Source organism: Neodiprion fabricii, chromosome 2 (genome assembly GCF_021155785.1).
Source record: "Neodiprion fabricii isolate iyNeoFabr1 chromosome 2, iyNeoFabr1.1, whole genome shotgun sequence".
Lineage (NCBI taxonomy): Eukaryota > Metazoa > Arthropoda > Insecta > Hymenoptera > Diprionidae > Neodiprion > Neodiprion fabricii.
Window position 1 is genome coordinate 33,829,107 of NC_060240.1, and position 20,321 is coordinate 33,849,427.

General features: G+C 38.6%; 1 protein-coding gene across 1 annotated transcript; it reads left to right on the top strand.

The window, feature by feature from the left end:
• Positions 1 to 320: 320 nt before the first annotated feature.
• LOC124175540 (receptor-like protein 42) lies at positions 321 to 19,769 on the top strand. The gene is made up of 3 exons (XM_046555906.1): positions 321 to 1,127; positions 16,369 to 16,586; positions 16,844 to 19,769. The coding sequence occupies exons 1-3, from the start codon at positions 1,085 to 1,087 to the stop codon at positions 17,669 to 17,671; spliced, it is 1,089 nt and encodes a 362-aa protein (XP_046411862.1). The 5' UTR covers positions 321 to 1,084; the 3' UTR covers positions 17,672 to 19,769.
• The last annotated feature ends 552 nt before the right edge of the window (positions 19,770 to 20,321 follow it).

Consider the following 20,321-nt stretch of genomic DNA (forward strand, 5'->3'; position numbering starts at 1 on the left):
AAAATTAATTGCCGACATTATCCGATCGGCTCGAACAAGTTGAACATCATTTTTCGACTGTGAACGTTACAATACGTATGCATTTACACGCGCTACAGCATTTCCGCTGAAACTGGTCAAACGATGAAGAATATCGATAGCCGATCAAACTGCACCCGTGATTACCGGCGGAAAAAAAAAATTTGAAAATCGGTAGGCGATCCGTGCCGATCGTCTTTTTCTGGGGTAAAAGTAGAAGGTGCGAATCGGCGTTTCTCGCCGTTTGCTTTGCCGCTGCAGGATGATTCGGACCTTACTTCGGTTCGCAGCAGCGAGCAGTGGCCACCTCAGGTTTCAAGCCTCAGCAGCAGTTTGATGTTGGACGCTGTTGCGGCAGCATCGAGACTCGCGCGCCGATCGGAACCTTTGGCGTCTCTTTTAAAGCTACGCAGGACTCGCAGCCACATCGTTTTTCAGGAATAATTTTCCCCGATTTTCGTACCGGTTTCCGGCAGGTTCCTGCAGTTCGACCGATTATCATCCCGTTTCGCAGACTCGTCAAACCGGTAAAAAAAAAGTCATGCGTAATCCTTGCGCGACCAGGACTCGGCAGGCAATGACGATCAGCGGTGCTTACAAGCTTTGGATAATCGCGTTTTAGTGCAAGGTGGAAAATGTGCGGTGGAAAAAATCTATTATTGTAGCATTTAACTAGGTTTGAATAATCTAAACTTTGGTGTGTGCGATCGTTGTGATTTGGCGGTCAAACTACAACCGTTTCGAAAAACCGAACGATGATCGTAATTCGGCAGTGAAGAGAGCTTCTCGCAGTGCGTCGACTACTCTGTGCAACGATTATTCAATATACGTACGGTCGCAACAGTGTCTTCTTACAAATTATTTACCGCCTATTTACAATTGTTCGTTTGCCGAAACACAATTTCATTTGTTTAAATCGAGAATCATCATCGATCGTTCCGTGAGGTTTCAATCGTGAGTGAGTCAGGATTTCAACACACGTAATACGTGTATCATTGTCAGTGATAACAAACGAATCGTCATTTGGATGAATCATACTTTGGCTGGCTGAAATTAAGCGCAAAAAATGAAGATCGATTTCACGCCTCTGACTACTGGTTCGACCAAAGGTACCTTTTTATACATACACGTATACCATGTATACGTACATATTTTATTTTGATAACGTAACATGTATGTATCTATTTTATTTTGATAATATCTACGGCAGTTTGAAAAAAATACCCTCGTCATTATTCAAATTGAAAACCGCTTGAACTACACGCGATTGTTCAGCGGTGAAACGACTCTCGGTTGTTTGCAGTGACGGACGCTTTGTGAGGTCGTACTAAAATTCTCCGTTTCTCTGAAATCGGTATTTTACGTCCCTGATTTCTCACACCGGAACCGATCACTGAACCGGTAACCGTAAACGCGACGAAAAGGTTATTCAAACGTGTGAACTGATTTTAAGTACGTTTTGGAAGTTGTAAGATGAAGAATAAAAAATGTATGTGTATGCGTATGCCTACAGTCATATTCGTGTGCGAACTGAAGAACAGCTGATCAAATAATTGCTAAATTAACATTCACGTTTACTTTCACGATTCGACAGGCGTTGTATAATTCATAGAAATAACCGAGTCGAGGGTAAAATTGTAGTAGGTTACACGTTACTCCTATGAGATAAAGACGACTGTTTTCTGTGCCTCATTATCCAAGATCTTTCAAACCACAATGTGTATAATACAGTTTATAATACGATTATAATACACGCTTTGTCCCAGTAACGCGGTGAACATAACGGATAATAATACGAGACTCAAATTAGCCTGCAGAGAAGCGTACGTGTAAAAAAATAAGTTCGCAAAAATGAATTCTCCGAATTTCACGATAAAAATGAGTATTCACCGTTTCGGTGATGTTGTTATCTTATGGCGCTTGTTGCTTGCCGCACATCAAGCGTGAAGCTTGACTCTACAATTTGATAATGTAAAATTTTATACCTCCTCCAGGTCCATTGCCTGCACGAGTTTATGTGTATGTTGTATGAGATAAGATTTGCTTTGTCTGATTTGACAAGAATCGAGGGTGTAGAGGTGGCGGTGCACGAATAGTAGTTGTACACACGTACTGTTTATAACTAGGTGTGCATACGCAACGCGGCCGACTTGCTCGCGTGCGGCTAAAAAGCAGCAACGTTCCGAAATACGTCCGACAATAAGGTACATATGTTGCATGCATGTACATATAAATGTCGTGTATAGATATAAAGCCTGCAACAGCGACAAGTGGGGATAAATAAGTCGTAACGCTGCTCGTGCGGTGTTTTAAAACTATTTTCATTTCATTTCACTGCTTACACGGTGAAAAAATTTGCCAACTATAAAGCCTTGATCGATAATTTAATTACGAATTTCGTGACCGCCAAACTTGTCGCAGTCATGACGAAGCTTAATTCGGAATTTCGCACGTCGATCGTCAACTCTGTAAATTTCGAGAGGGAAGTAAAAAAATCGAGACGGAAAATCCTGAATAGCAGGAAAAAAAAACACCGAGAACCGTGATTTTCGAGATATGTCATTTTTTGTACTTATAGCAATATCGGATATTCATTCCTGAGATTGGTTTTCTCTCCGAATCTTCTTTGCTTCCATTTTGCAAAATGTGCCGATTTCTAAGTTACTCTGAAATCCGGTATATGCGGTGTTATTCAAAGTGAAATTATACGTGCATGCGCGTTTATAATGCTATTCGGAAATTCCCACTGCCTCTGGACAAAGGAAAGTCTTACGACGGTCGGATCTTGGGATGAGATAAGAAGTCGATTTCTTATAATATCCTCGGTATGAGTACGAACTTGAGACGGAAAAAATTGTAGAAAAATGCGGTTGGCAAATGGCGGGCACTTGACTCAACGAATTATCCGAATATCGCTGAAATATTATTCCAACAACTTTCGACCGCAGACTTATACACAGTTATAAATTTCCTTAACTGCAGTCCTTCCTTTATGCAAACCTATCAACTGCTTTATTACTGAACCGTTATTTGCTGACATTTCAGAATTGTAAACGGAACGTTGTCACATCCTCGCAGATGATGAAAAATATGAAACCAGAGTTGCGTCTCCGTGCTCTTGAGCTGGAAAAATTGTTGCGAAACGTTATATAAATATTGTGCGAACAGTTCTTACATGTTACATATCTACCGTGCTCGTCGTATGAAATATAATATTGTTATACCTTGTGGTAATTCAGTCGAGAGTTAAGGTCTGCAGTCCGCGGAGGGCCGCTCATGGAGCTAACAAAATTAGACCGGCCAGCGAGGAGCGACCATGTAAAGTAGTTGAGAAATGAACGAGGTGGAAATTTTATCGACTAAAAGCTTCTCACCCTCCACTATGCAGTTGCCTGAGTTATACCTTGAAAAACAACGGCCGCGATGCCGCCTATAAGATTCAAAGCTTAATTCTGAAAACCCGCGGCTAGACTGCTCTTTGACAACCGTTGCGTTGCGCTTTCCGCATATACGCCGTTGAACGTGGTCCATGATTTTATATGTACATATGATAATCACAAATTGAAAATCAGAGTCGTTCGACAGAAGTTCATCGCTATTGCTGCCGTCGGCGAAAGTTCGGCGAGCAAAGACTGAAAAAAGACCGATGAAATATTTTCATCGTCGTTATTAACGCTAATTATCTCTGATACTTTTATTTTCCAAATTTATTTTTCCCTTCCGAATTTTCGACGAGTGTCTTTTTCGCCAGGGACCGGATTCACGGTCTACCGATCTTGAGTAGACGCCGAAAAAGTCGCGTAAGTATTAGAACGAACACCACGAAGTTTCGCGTTTCTCGGTTATGCGTCGTACGTTATACGTATATACGTAAATATGATGCAAAGTTTAATTTCTCTCACAGTCGGATCGTGAAACACGTGTCGCCGCGACGCCTGATATCATCTTTGACACTGGCTACACATTATATTAATTATTCAAGTTCAAGGGAAACTACCCGAGCGGTCTTTTGGCAACGTTTAAACAATTGGATGTCGTAATGCGAGCCGTGGTTTAATTTATTGCGTCTTAACAGACTCGAGTCTCGTTTCCGAGATTGTTGGCACAGCTTTTTGTGAATTCATCTCGAGATCCTTCAAACAGATGTGTGTGTGCGTATACTTGTGTTATTACCCCATAACAAGGAATCAAAAGTAGATACGCGTTATAAATTTTTCTTTCTCATCGTTTTGTCTTCGAATCTTGATTTGTGATTATTGTTATTTAATTTGTTACGCGTTTCAAAACGCGGCACGTAACAAGATTTTAAATTTTTTCTCGACAATTCTGCGAACGATCTCTCAAAAACTTGCACAAAAAATCATTGTGTGGAAAAAAATGTCAATTTACTTATCCACACCTGTTGTAACGCGTTGTTGCGCAACGATGCGGGAATAACAACGTTTTGGATAAGCTTGACAATCATCGGCACTTATAACTTGAGGAGTTCCGATATTTATAGGCCTTTTAACGAGTGCTTATAAGAATTACCTATGGCACACACATCCACACATACAGAGACGAACCGTAAAGAGTTATCGCAGCCTGCGGCTCACGCTGCGAGGTCAGATCGGATTATTTTCTTGTTTGGACGAATGCGGCTGTGTGTGGTACATAGTAGGTTTTTAAGAAAGAGAGGAGAGAAAAGCGGAAGGAAAAATAAAAAAAAAAAAAAATCAAATCAAGTCAAAAGTGAAAAAGGAAAAAAGGAACAACAACGTGGAAGAAAAGATGATTGCCCGTAAATCCTGAGATGTGTGTACATCGTGAAAATAGTAATAAAATTCTTTGACAAGTTTATAAATCTTCGCCGGGGGTTGGGTTGTTGATCTTCATCTCAACTTCCCGTTGAGTGGAACTGTATATACGTATATACATAGATGCACGCGTGATATACACGCCGAAGTAGGTACATAATATGTAATATTAAATGGTTAACGAATCACTGGGCACGTGTAGTTTTCCTAGTGTGCCTGCGGCTGAATTCAATGAATTTCCCTATCCCCGTTTGTATGTATAGATAATGGCAAAAAATACTCCGGCTTATTATCGCGAAATTAGATGTATCGTAAACATAGATATAAATAATGATTATACTTGCCGTAGATCGCAGCCTGTCCTGTTATACGTGTTTTCAAATTTCAAGTCCTGATTCTCAAATTACTTCCGAGTATGAATATTAGTACTTTCGTGTGGACTTGGTATACTACGTACGATGATGCACTTACACCTGTATACTCGACGGAAATATTTGCGGCACTGCGCATAGAGGATAGAAGTTGATACGATTTTATTTTTGTGTCGCAGTTAATGAACAACGATAACGAGAGACGGTAAGCGATCGCTTGAGCAAATGTGTCCCAAATATCATACCTGCGTTATAAATTACACTTATACCGAAAATGTTCATTTTCAAATAAAAACTTTACGTAATCATTTTTCCCCAGCGAAATAAGTTGTATAACATCGTTATTCCCTTGGTGACAGATTTTCAACGCTTTACAGAGATAGATAGATAGATAGATAGATAGATAGATAGATACAAATTTTATTATACCGAGGCGATTGACTTTAGGTATAAAGAAGCCAGCAAATATGGTTAACAAACGTAGCGAGTTACAATCAACTTATAATTTAACTTTTAAAGAGAGAGAGAGAGAGAGAGAGAGAGAGTTAGACGAAGTATCACTCCTTTTTTGAAATATACCCACATAGACGTTCGGTTTCAACGCAATTCTTGCACCGCTGTTCTTAAAATTCCGCGTGGGATAAGTCGTACTATCCCACTATGATAATTTTCATATTAAATTTTGAACGAATCACTGCGGGAGGACATGAAATGATGAATTATGGAATGAATTTTCGAGACGTATCAATTGTATCGTAGAATTGATAATACTTAAGGTGTGTCTGGCTTAGAAAACGGATCCGATTGTTTCCTATGTGACATAACGTTTGCGTTATCGTGTCGTTGCCGATGACGTAGCCCACCATCGGCGTATCTTATTGTGTAGGTCTACGCGTCCCAACGTGAAAGACACCAATAAATAATGCTTAGGGATCGTCTGTCTGGCCCATAGATATAACCCACGTCCTATAACTTTTTTCAAATAATATTTGGATAAGCATTTCCGAATAACAACAACGCCTGGCGGCTTCGAGAGAGGAAAACTTGATCGTTTCGAACGAGCCTGTGACGTCTGTCGTATCGTTCTGCGTCGTATCTTTACACCGGCAATGTGAAGCGGAAATTGAGCGAATTAGTTGTCAGGAAATACAGGCTCAAAATCGAATAACTTAAATACGTCTCGCTTAAATCCAAGAGGAAAATACCGCAGCCCGTGTTTAATTTTTTTTTTTTTCCTCTCCCTTCAAACGTCATTTCATGAAAAAATATCATCATTATTGTCGTTGGTTGCAGTCTCAGAAAAGGCGAGGTTCGTGTCAAATATCAGAGATTATTAACAAGTAGAGGTAACTGATAACACAATTAAAAGATCATCGAAAATCATTCGCAGATAGGTCAATTGGAAAGTAATTTCAGATCATAACTGTAGGTATGTATACTAGCTAGTTATGACAATGTGATAAATCGCAGGACGAAGAGAAAAAGGTCGGTTTTTTGGCGAATTCAATTCCATAAATTGCGCTGTTGAAAAATGTTGGATAAATAACGAGTGTGAGAATAAAGTTTTGAGAATCACTTCACTTCTTTGAAACACAAATCTTTCATCGCATTTCTCCATCTCTCTCTCTCTCTCTCTCTCTGTCTGTACATAAAAAATGTTATGAAAATGAGTTTTCAATTTGTGCCTGATCTTTTTCGGATTTTAATAATATCACCGATGGCAAAAATATTATCGACACATTATTCGACGTAAATTTAGGTATTGATTGAAAATTATATCGAAGTATGCTTCGCGCAATGTAATAAAGAATAGTGAATAGCTAAGTTACGAAACGACTTGCAGAGGAGGAAGAGAATGAAAAGTTGCGCTTCTTGCACTTGTCGCGACTGCATTTATTCCCCTGTCGCGCTTCTTTTGTGCAACGATCGAATTAAGAATCGTACGTGCAAAAATTGTAACCCTAGACAATCGCTTGCGCACGAGTCGCATCCCTTCGTCGGCACGATCGTAAATCGATCTGTCTGCCAGAGTGCATATTATAAGGATCAAGGCGATGATCCAATTCCCTCGCTGGTTGTTGTTGTACCTTTATCTCACTGTCCGAGACATATTCATTTTCGAGGCAAATAAAACTGATCGTTTCTCGGAAGAATTTTTAAGTTTAAAAATGATCAACGATTTTTCAGAATAATAGATTTATGTCCCGCGTATTTTCCGACTTATTGGAACTTTGAGAAATCGAAAAATGCGACCTAAATCAGCAGCCAAGAAAATAATCTGAAAAATTTTGGCGTTTTTTGCCTGTAAGGTTGGAATCGTTGATGGCAGTTACTTACAGAGACTATAACTTTTTTTTAATCGTATTTTTTCGTAATAATACATCGATAAAGATAAAAAAAAATCAATCCTGAAGTTCGTTCCGAGTAGTATATAATTTTTTTTTTTTTTCGAGAGGGGGAAAAACTGAACATTTTCCGAGTGTATATGTATAGAAAATGAGGACACGTCAAGCCGGAGATAAGAAATGAGGCCGTTTATTTTTTTTTCACAAGAGATAAACGCAACCGAGAGGTAATTGAATGCCACGAATACATTGAGTTAACTGATTCCCGGGAAGATAATACACTGATCCGTATTTTACGCTGCAGATGCACTGAAAAATCACAGAATATGATAAAACTGAGTATAAATGAGTACATAATTTTATATACCTACGGAAAGAATTCCGCGCTATATTTTAAAGCTGAATAAATTACGCGTGTTTGTAAATCAAATTAAATCAAATGCACAGTTAAGTTAACGCTGATAAATTTGCTATAATAACCGGTTTGAGGTTTTGCATGAAATCAAGAGCCTGCATATTGTACTAAGAATTTGATAAACGAACCTGTTTCTGACATTTAATGTTAACTGAGTATACGGTAAGGATCTAGTATTGATTTATGGTCAGTCGTTAATTCTCGGATGTCAGAATCGAATTATTGCGCGATGGAAAATAACTTTCGGCTCAATTAACAACTTGTATCTGCCTTCGGACCGCAGCTCTGCAGCACAAGAGCGTAGTTACGCCAACCTGGACGCCTTTCGTTACCCGTTACAGCTTTGCTTAGCGATCTGTTCGATCTTTTGTAATCAGATCGATATTCGTCTTTGCTCAGCATGTGGAGAGGGTCAGACGACACCAGGAATCCGACATGCGACACTTTAACTGCAGGAAAACCACGTAACCTTATAGTTTTGCGTTATACGTATTCACTACAAGTGCAGCGTAGCGCGAGTCTCACAGAAGCGAATACCTGTTATAAGATTCCTAGTCAAAAATGTAAGTGTGAAAATAGAAAAAAATTTAGAATCAATTGCCTCTGGGTTCGTCGAACTTTTCGATCCGCATATTTGAAAAATACGAAATCGAAAGAATGATTTCAATTCCTTAGTATTGATATCGAGGGAGTTTTACTGGTTTCTATCTTTTTATTAATTTTCGATGACTCGAGGAAATCATCCAATATACTGGTAAATCATTGGAAATGAACCGAAACCGTTCGGTAAACACGAAATCGATGAAAATCAACAGCATATACGATGTTAACGAATTGAAACAATTTGGCAAAAGTTTTCTACAAAAGTTGCAATGATTTTCGTAACTTATCCAACGCTGTCGCGCGAATCGCGATCATTTCCAATTATTTCGCATAGGTATATCTGTTAATTATTTATCAACATATTTTATTCCCGTATTCATAAATTCCTTCAATTTAAAATTCGATAATCAGTTTTTAAACTGTCTAATTGTTTGCAATTCGAATGAATATCGCCTGCCTCGATTATACATTTGCAACTTTTGGCATTTTGCGACGTGGCCGAGTTCGGGTTTCACTCATATCGATATGGTGCGGAGGAGCCGGTTATCCTGCATAATCACGCTGCGAACAAATTATGGCTTGTATCGAAATGCGAAGTAATTTCGAGTGCCGAGTCCCGAAAATACCGGCACTTGGACGAGACCGCGTCAGTAACGAAAATATCCACCGAATCTAAACCTGCGGATGAAGGTATGCGTGTCTCTCTCTCTTTCTCTCTCTTTCTCTCTGCACGGCATCCTAGGGTTAATAAAAACATTAATAACAGCGGTAGTCAATGTTGGCTTAGCTGTGATCCACGCAGTCCTCACCAGATCGACGCTTCCGACGCTCTTCTTCCTCAACGATTTCCGGTCACGGAATCTCGATTTATCCGCCTCGTTTTACGAGGCCTCCATCCAATTAATAGGCCACGCTGATTATAAAAACACCTAAAAATTTCTGGTATTCTTCGCGTCGTCTGATCAGATATCCGCGCTACAATGTGTATCAAAAAACGCCAAAATTATCCGAACATCATCCTTAACCCCTTCAGGCACGCAGGTCGGCTACCTGAAAATGCAAAAAAATCCAGGATCTTGCACGGAATATAAGAAGAATTACAAAAAAGAAGAAGAAAAATGGATGCCGCTGTAATGACTTCTCGCGACTGAAAGGGTTAACACGCGATGGTTTGTTACGGTGAATGAAGGTACGAAACGGATCGAAATTTTGAGAAATTTAATTCTTTTCCCGTCCGACAGAACGACGAGTTGAATAATATTCGGGCTTCTTTGAATCGGCGAAAGAAAATGCTGCAAGTTACGACCTAGGAGAAATGTAGTTGTTTGCATTTTTTCACACTCGATGCAGCAATGCTGAAATAACGACTGACTCCCATATTACAACGATAAATAATATCTCGAGTTTATTGAAATAAACGATTCCCCGCGTTAAGATCCAACCCGATTTATCTCCCCGCTTGACTTTTTTTTACGAAGTCGCCAGGCGAAGGGCAGAGAGAGTTTATGAGCAGCCTGTTGCAAGTAGGGTAACTCTCTGTCGAATACACGGTGGAACGAGAATAAACGGTGACTCTATAGTGGAATTGAAATGTCGATTAAAAGACGCTAAAAACAGGTTGTAAAAATGTTTCGAAAATCGCTGCGCTGCAGTTTGAATATATATATGTATATATATATATATATTTATTCTACACCAAATCAACCTACGTATGACCCTCACCGTTAACGATTTTTTTTTATTTTTATAGTATGGTGTAAAGTATACGAAAAGAAAAATAGTTTGTTTTTTACTGCTGCCAAAAACACGAAAACCCAATTTCCGAATGAATAGCCCTGATCGATTGGCCTCACATTTTTTCCATGAATTCTTTGACGAAAAACGAAAATTTCGACACCAAGATGGAAGTGGGCAAAGTTTTTGGATTAGACGCTACAGGCGAATCAGGTAATTGAAAAGTTGAAAAAAAACGTGTAAAATATAAATATGTATTATTGTAATTTATGTTTAATTCGATTTTTCTCACGTTTTAATTAATTGTTTCGCCCGTAGCTTTTGAACCAAGAGCTGTACTTCACTTCCATCTTGGTCTCAAAATTTTTTGTTTTTCAACAATGAATTTGTGAGAAAGATTTGAAGCCAGTCGATTAGGAATATTCGTTTGAAAATTGTGTCTTTGTGTTTTTGGGAGTTTTAAAAATCAAACCTGTGGTCCAAAAAATCTAAAAGTCAGTGAAAGACGATTTTTTTGTGCACTTTATACCGTACGTAAAAATAAATAAAATCGCCGATTATGCGATGGTCAGGCGTAGGTCGGTTCGGGGTGAAATGCCTCGTATGCATACACGTATACAATACAGTATTTCTATACTTGAATAAAAAATTCAGAGTAGGTGGGTGTGTTCCATCGATTTGTCAGCCGAGTGTTTAAAAATTTTGCCACACCTACGGATAAGGACATGGAAATAAACCCACGGGATGTTATTACACAGAATACCGAGAAATTATTTTGTACAACGCGGAAGGTCAGCACACATTCATTGAATGGTAAAACACAATAGTTGAGGTGAGAATTTAAGAAGCTAATTTATAACGACCATACAAGTTGAAGGAGATGTGGAATTTCCTCGACGCGATTTCAATTGAGCAACTTTCAAACGCTTTTGTTTGCAATATTTACCGCATATTGTATCGTAGGTATTTTTACAGTATATTATTCATATTTTCAAATTAACGGCGTGTCGACAAAATTTGATGTACCCACGCTAATTTAACACTCTGCAGGGTACGTGTTTCAATCCATGTATAATTTACAATTAGCTCGAAATACATAAAATCTCGTTACAAAGAATTCTTTGAAACGATTCTTTGTACGTTGAATTGCTGGGATTCACGCCGCAAGGATTTATGTACCAACTCGAGAAGGCGCCGACTGAATGCTGAGAATCTCTCGTAATTTTAACATGTTTTTTTTTTTTTCTTTTTTCATCGCACGCGAATATTTCACCGTAAAAGGCGAAACAACTGCTGATACATTAAACGCAGCCGACTCTTGATCACGCGTCGCGTCTACGATCACGATCGTGGAAGAATGATCGTGTCCCTTGATTGATTCGATCCGGAACGAAGGCGAAATATTCTCTGAAATAATGTAGAACCATCTAAAAGTGACCAACCGACGGAAAATAATAGTTAATTAGGTAAAGTTTCCCCTTCATTTTTATGCTTCGGAATTACAGACTGCGCTGCATAAAAGATAGTTTTTTCTCACTCCTCTTTTTTTTAGAGTTTTTTTTTATTTAATTTTTTTTTCGAATAGTAATCCAAGCTTGAAATCACTGTAAAACGGTGGTCATTTGTTTTCACTGAAAGTTCCCAAAGCCCTCAGGAAATTTATAGACTCTTGGGTTCGCTGCAGCTATGTTACATTATATATATAAATATATTCCGTAAGGGCCAGGGTTGTCTAATTTTAGGCGGATTTCACACTGTTTTTGGTTTTCTTTTTGTCACTACGTTTGGAACGCGCGCCATCGGTTTCGTAATCGTGTATCTCTGGGAGACTGCAGCCACGATGGTCGGGTCCACGTCCAACGCTTTGGCGGGTGAAAGACGATTTTTTAATTTTTTCAATTTTTCAAATTTTTTCTCGAGTGTATCGCATCGAATTTATCCAAGAAATGTTCACAACATACGTTATCCAATGGCGCAGGTCTTGCGGATATAACATAACTAGAAACAAACGGAACGATTGAGGATTTTTTTTTTTTTTTTGTTTTGGAAAATTTAAGAAACAATTTTTTTGACTCTCACGAATGTTCTTATATTTATTTTTCTATATTCTAAATTTGGTTCGAGTAGATTTCAGTAGAAACAAAACAAGTTTTCCGAATGGAAAATTACCCTCGATGCATGATGAAATAGAAAACGAGTATAGTGGAAACTTTAACAGTATAACATTAGTTGAAGGCATCCGAAAAGTTCCGGTTCGTAATGTTGAACGTACGTCGGTAATTAACCCAGTTGCTGTAAAACGATAAGTGGGAATTATGGTTCTCTCGAGAAGCTCGTCAAAACTGACATTTCGAAAGTCTAACTAATATTTCCTGCACGTGCAATCTTATCACCGGTAGTATACCTATACACGTATAATCCTAGGTATTTACTTGTTATTTCTAAGAGACGCGGTATCGTCTGAATTGTGTATAACCACGAGCACACGCTTCGTTGATTGTGAATAATAGCGTGTACGTTCAGCAGACAAGATCACGAGAAGAATAGCTTACGTGCAAGTCTTCCTACATTATTCCGAAACGGGCGACGGTCTAATTAAACTATATACGAAAAATGAGGAAACGATGCTTGTGCCTTTTGGTACACGAAACTATGCCAGATTCGCTGTTTCAAATGCTTGGTTAATTTCAGCAGTATTAATTTTATTATAAAACGGGAATAACTATAGGTGCGTTTTCATATTTCGAATGAATTTTGTGTATCAGTTTTCGCAGTTGTTATTTTATCAAGATTGGAATATCAGATAAGCTGACACTATGAAGCGTTAACTGCAGTCGATGATATCGAGTGAATCCAGTTTCCGTCACTACAGCTCGTGTATCACGTATCAATTCAATTATGTACTAGCGATATATCGCTGCTTTGATTCAGTTTCTCGTTTTCAGGGTTTAAGATGCCTCGAGCGTGAGTCAGTTACTCTGCACGTTCAACAAAATGATAATATTTAGGATTTGCGGTATGTAGTGGCAGCCGACATACGCCCACGAGAATTAAGTCAGCGAGTTCGTACGTGCCTCTGCGGTGTACGTGGATGTATAGGTATGCGTATGTATATACATACGTATAATACGTTATAACGATGAATGATCGCCTTCGCAGTCCCGTCTTCGCCTTGGGTTTTAATCGAATGCGAAACGACAGCTATATACGAAAACTGGCGGGAAAGAGATCCATCAAGCCTCGATTCACGTGGAGCTTTATGCTTACATGCAGGCGTACGGATTATACGCGTATTTACACAGCAATAATAAGATGAAAGTTACCGTCGGGAAACACTGCGAGAGTTACATTACACACATAGGTACCTACGATCTGAGAAAATGTTTATACATCGTTTATTTCGAAATTCAATGATTTCGCTGTTGCCGGATCAAAAGCGGCATTCACCAGCAGCGGCAACGGACGACCTGCAGAAACTATTTTGCATCAGGCTGCACGGTGATTCAAACGATTTTCATTTTATTGCACGGAACCATGTGTGTCGGCATACAATATTTGTGCTATTATCTATCGTACAAGTTTACTTATATTCCATGAGTTACAACCGTATGAAAATTCCGGAACAATTTGAAAGGTGGTTATAAATTAGAAATACGTCAAAATTTCAACTTTTGTTTCACTCGTTTTGGCGATTGGCCAATGCTTAACATAAATATTTAACAAAAATTGTCCGTCATTATTCAACACTATTGAACTCTATAATTCAGTTAGATTTCCAATTGTCGAATCAGGGATAAAGAAAAAAAAATATCGTATAACTTGCCAAACTGTTTCAACATTTCATTTTTCTCTTTCTTTCCATTATACCTGCACGATGCTGTCGGCTCTTTCGGCAGGTGCCGAAAAGTTCCGGTTCGATGTAAAGAAAAAGATTAAGAAACAAAATAAACTGGGACTAAGAAAGTATAAATATGCGGCACATTGTTTTTTTCATTTAATTTTACATTTTTCAACGGTAACCTAGATCGACTTAACATTGTACAGACCCCCCGATGTCCATAACGTAAAGCATTCGGGCACACCACCACCACCGCCTATTTTTGTACTCGGTTAGCTTAGCAGGGCGCAGTTCACAAATTTTACTACAGTTTAAATTTCACGCAAGTGTATATCATGGACAGGCTTTTGTAACAGCTCGTTCGATCAACAAAAACAAACACACTCGGTATCTTTCTGTTCAATCTTTAATCCGCGCAAACATATTTCAGTGATTTATTTGTGTGGATCTATATAACATTAAATCGCATCTATAATACACAGGCGAAATAATCTGTTCTGCGTTAATTATTATTGGTCCAGATTTCAATTCTTGTTGGTGTTGAGCGTCGTTTGCATCAGTTGAAGGGAAATTCAAGTTTCGCGAGTCATGAATAATAACGTAATAAGACCGCAATGCAGTAAGTTTCGCGCGAACACGCCAACCTGACGTAATGCGGCACTCGTCACGAGGGAAATATTTTCCACGAAACGACTCGTTCACCGCGTGAAATTTTACCTTTTAAAGAAATTTGTCGAGCGTACAAGTACCGCCAAACTCAGAGTGACGAATAGGAAAACGGTGAAAGATTTTTCATCTTCTTTATATTCAAAATTGTTCAAATATCTAACCGTAACCATGGTAGACCAAGTTTTGTTGAATCATGAGATTTGGTAAAGGGATTTGAAATGCTTGAAAATCATTTAAAGCGCGTTGAAATTTCACACAGACCAAAATACACGAGACAAGTCAACAGTTTCGGTAGGTGGAAGCAAAAACCGTGGCGAAACATAGCGAGCACGAAATTACGTGACTGACAATGAACTACTGCGGATGTGACTCGCAATCTTGTCACACTCTAATTAATCAACGTGTGCCTGTTAATAAACTTAACGAGCATAATTTCATTTACGCGCAAAATTAAATTTGAAATTACGATTCGCACACGGATTCAGAAATGCTAATCGGCATTTGGCGAGTAACTACGTGGCCGAAAATGTGATACAAGCACCTTGACAAACACCTTTGTCCGTGACGTTAAGCCTCAATAATGTTCAAGTATATCGCGCGATTTTTCTAGTACAATTGAACAGCGAGACAAAAAATCTGCGTGAACGCTTCAAAATTCGATGTTTTTGTTATACGTCGTTTAAATAGTTTTTTTCAAGTTCACGAGTGAGGCAGTTCTTTCTCATTCAACGTAGATGGGATCGAGTGCGAGAAGAAGCGAATTACTACTGCAACCGTAGCGCGTTGCCGCTTTATGGTACAGCTTGACAATAGTGAAGTGGTCGTCAAAAAACTCGGTACCCGGTATACGTATGTAATTCGTGGCAAAGACGGAGAAGCGTGAACGCTTTTTCACTCCCGACAAAAATAATTGTCCAATCATGGTGGAACCCTATCGTATTTACGGTTTCACCGCAACTAAAAACAGAACACCCGGCTCTAACGAGATTTTGTACGTATCGGATCCTTGGATTTCGTACCGCTTGAGCCCTACATTATAAACTATATACATTGTTTTTACAGTTGTTGCTATGGCGGCTATGATTAATTAATGTAATAATTTGACGTGATTTAAGCACGTGATTGATCGTCGACGTGAAATTTATAACGTCACTTAGTTATTGATGAGACAAATAAACTGCGAGTAAATTAACCCTTTTTATTGTTAAGCAGATGATTTTTTTTTCTTTTCAAGACGTGCCTATCACTTCATCCTTCAATTTACAGTGATCTAATTACTGCATTTTCTCTCTTATTGTAAGTTCATATTTCTGCGCCGTTTTTCACGCTACTTCGCCGACAGCCGTGAACATGAAGTCGCATATGTGGCAGGCGAAAATTGAAAAATATTGAACCTAGCGTAACGAAGAATATCGAAGCTATTGAAAATTGACAAGAATATTCCTTAGAAACTGATCGAATATGGTGATCTTTTTTATTCGGTATATTTGCCTGCCACAGCACGTAAGACAACAGCTTTAAAAAATGTATAAATTGAAGATCTCGAAACTAAAGCGTGTCTCTTTTGTTCTGTCATTAGCCATGAACATCCTGCTATCCAACGGAATCTTCTCGCTGATTCTGTGCATGGCAGCTGCTCCAGCTGACGTAATGGTGCTCGGCAAGCCGAGCTTCATCTCAGACCAAGGCCAGTTCGTTCGTAAATGTATTTACTCCAAATGGTATTCGAAGCTGCAGGTCAATTGCAGCAGGAGAGATTTCGAGAACATTCCAGAGAAACTGAACACCAAAGTCGAGGTTAGTCTACTACCATTCTATAGCTGCTTTGGATTTCATTCATACGTATGTTTATTCCCAATCGCAACATTATTCAGGTGATTTAAACTCGCTGCAAGCTGTAGACGACGGAGAAATTACACTTTTATGAAAGTTTGGACGACTTGTCATTTTTCGTGATTAGCAAGGAAATTTCCTATCGAGAACTTTGCGGTTCATGATTAAATTTGATCACGTGGTTACTAATTATCTACGTCGTGTTTGTTTTTTGTTTCAAGATAATGGTGATGTCCTCCAACCGGCTGAGAGAAAAATTACCGCCTCATACCTTCGCCCCGTATACAAGACTGGTGTCCCTCTTCCTCAATGACAATTTTTTGAACGATATCAACAACACTATCGAGGACCTCCAGTATCTTCAAGTCCTCGACATATCTAACAATGGTTTTTACGTCCTACCGTCGACCCTCTTCCAGCTTCCGTATCTCCGTACGCTGTACCTGTCGCGCAACTACCTCACGGACGGAACATTCAAGCTGGAAGTAACTTCGCCAATCGAACATCTTGAGATCGGGCGGAACCAGTTGACGAAAATACCGTCGATCGGACCTCAGCCGTTGCTGACTAAACTGAACCTATCGAGTAACAAGATTGATCGGCTATCGGTGGACGATGTGGCTCCGTTCTGCAAATTAGAATTCTTGGATATCACCAACAATCCCATATCGTTAGAGGACTCGAGTTGCGATTGTCACCAATTCATGAAGTGGGTGAAAATGCGCAACATAACGCTTGTATCGAATATTGCCTGTAAACGCGAGACCCTCGATTCTTGCAGCGCAACGAGTTTCACAAACGAGACGATGGCGTTGTACAACGAATGCTTAGGAGCGATCGAGATCGCCAAAGCTCAAGCCAAGGCGAAGGCGACCTGGATAACAGCGGGAAGCTGCATCCTCGCCTTTTTGGTTTGCGTCATAATCGGTCTTTACTGTGTCCATAAGAGGAATAAGAAGCGGGAAAAGAAAAAGAAGAAGGCGCAAAAATTGGCCGCAAATAACGCGAACACGGAACTGCTCAACGGCAATTTGCCTGAGCCAGTCTAGGAGGCGGTCCTCGAGTGAAAATGTGCCTGAGCTTCTCTTCAATGGCGGATAAATCGCCGGTGATAAGGAACACGCGTGGTCTTGAACGACCAGACGTGAAGTGGAAAGAGCAACTGTGTGCATGCGTGAAACTGACATGTGACGGTCGTTCTGGGGTTTTTTTTTTTATTTGCGAAATCACGACTTACAAGTAGACTTGTAGATGTATCTCAAGGGTCGTGGTATTATCCGGAAACTTTGTGAAGTGGAACACCATTTTACCCCTGACCTGGACAAAATGCCTAAACCACTTCTTTCTAAGGAATTTAAGAACAAAACAAACATGAATGAGAACATTTAAACACTGTAATTATCATAATTTTTTACGTTAATTAAACAACGAGATTATCCTACCGTAATTGTTGCCGCTTGTGAAAGATATGAACTTCAGATATTGTTGCAAACTGTGTAACATCACTTGTTGAAGTATTATAACGTTCATCGTAAGTCATATATAAGTGACTGTATACATATAAAGCAATCGTTCAATTTTATGCACGTGAACATTTTCTCTCATGGCATATTTTATCGTGCACAGTATAAAGTTCAAACGATACTGTCATATACAATAGTATTCCATAATGATGAAAAAATTTTTCATAGAGGTGATCGATGATTACTTGTGCAAATCTTAAATTAAATCGCATCAGTCAAGTGAATGTTATTGAATTTAACGATATTATTGTATGATTATTATCATTAGTATTACCGTTATTGTTGTTGTTATTAAATTAATTTTTTTTCATTTAGTACCATCACACAGATGCAACGATAAGGAAGATTCGCAGTTGCTTTTTTCCTTTCGTTGTCCTCGTAATTTCTTTTTCTTACGACCAACTACCAAATATAATAAAGATTTATATTATGTATTATAGTTCCTATGTGCTTATTGTTACGTTCCAACGATTCAGTTGTTTATTGCGGTAATTTTCTATTTTGCTTCCTTAATATAATTACAGATGTCGTTTTAGATACCTAAATGCATAAAAAATGTTTATACTTGTACTGTATACATATCAATTCTATGAAGTAAATTGATCAAATATCGATGGCAACGTACACTATATAATGCAGGTAATTCATTGAAATATGCTCTCATTTGTTTACATAATTGTATTACGTAGTAATTGTTACGTAATAACACAGAATTTAATTTATATCTAATTTTACTGTTTCCACATAGTTGTACGTGTATTATATAAATATAGTTATTTTTTTAGGTGTAAATTAATTTCGGTTTTTTTATAGTTTCATTTTATGAATTTTTGTTTCATAGTTCAATCTCAAATTTTTCGACAGTGAATTTCAGTTTTAAACTATGTTATCGTCTCGAAGAATAAAAAAAATTGTCCACTCACTAAAATCTGAGTCCAACCAGTCTTGGAAAATTTCCGAGGCTTGAAAAATTCTGATACCGGTTCTTGATATATCACTTGGAAACAAAGTTTCGATTGATCAACCAAATGTTACATCACATAAGTGCTATGAATTATAAAAAAAAAAAAACTTACACTCGTCTTTCAAGAAAGGTCTGTACATTTAGAAATCCGACAAGATTGTCGTAAATTGTGGGCCTGTTTCCCAAGCTTACTTTCTCAATCCCGCGGAAACGTCATTTCTGATAAATCATGATTCTAGCATATTCTAGCAAAGTACAAGATCTACGAAAAATCTCATGTTACAGTCATTTAATAGCGGTAGATTCAGCTGAAACGTGACGTTAGTTGATGCGATAATAAACAATCTTGCGATGTTAGTTATTATAAGCAACTTCGGCTTCTTGCGGTCACCGACACGCGAGAATCTTTGATGATTTTGCTATCAAAAGGGATAAAATTAAATAAGCTTCCGGCTCACGAATTGCACTGACATGCGGTGCGTGGTATTGCGATATAAAAAAGGTGAAATGTATCAGGATACTCTACGAAGGCTTCAGCAGTAGTCTGGATTCTTTCCCGAACCGGCACATGCGAAATTAACTAACAGACTTAAAAGGATAAGGCAGTATTTTTTTAAAACATATATACACATATTTGTAAAATAAATAGTAATCCAAACACATGTGGATACCCATATTTTAAATTCTTATTTTTTTATTTTCTAGATAACGTTGCACGCGTGAGATAATTTCAGACGTTCGAACCAAAGCCGACCGTTTTGATCTATAATTAGAATAGCCGGGGAAGTCTTTGTGATTAGTTATTAACATTATCATAGAAAAGCCGCGGATACTAGAGGCGCATAAAGTGAAGCTAGTGTGCCAGTTCTTCCATAATCTAGCTTCTGGTCCACCTTTTCTCCCGCCTAGTTAAGTTGTCTGTATAGCACATCTTTCTCTCTCACCTCCATCCCTTCCAACATTCGTTCCCTGTCTGTTTATAGTCGCATAGCGCAATTACGTCACGCATCATTCCGCGATTCAACGGCACTAAGCCAGGTAAAGTGAGGAAACACTCGCCTCTCGAGATACGGCAAAAAAAGCAATAATTCGGGGCCAGGTGGAGGGGGAAACTCATCTTTGATATCATAATATTTATATCTGCTTTAATTTAACAGAATTATCATTCAATTAAAAGAATATAATATCACGTAAAAAATATACACAAAATAT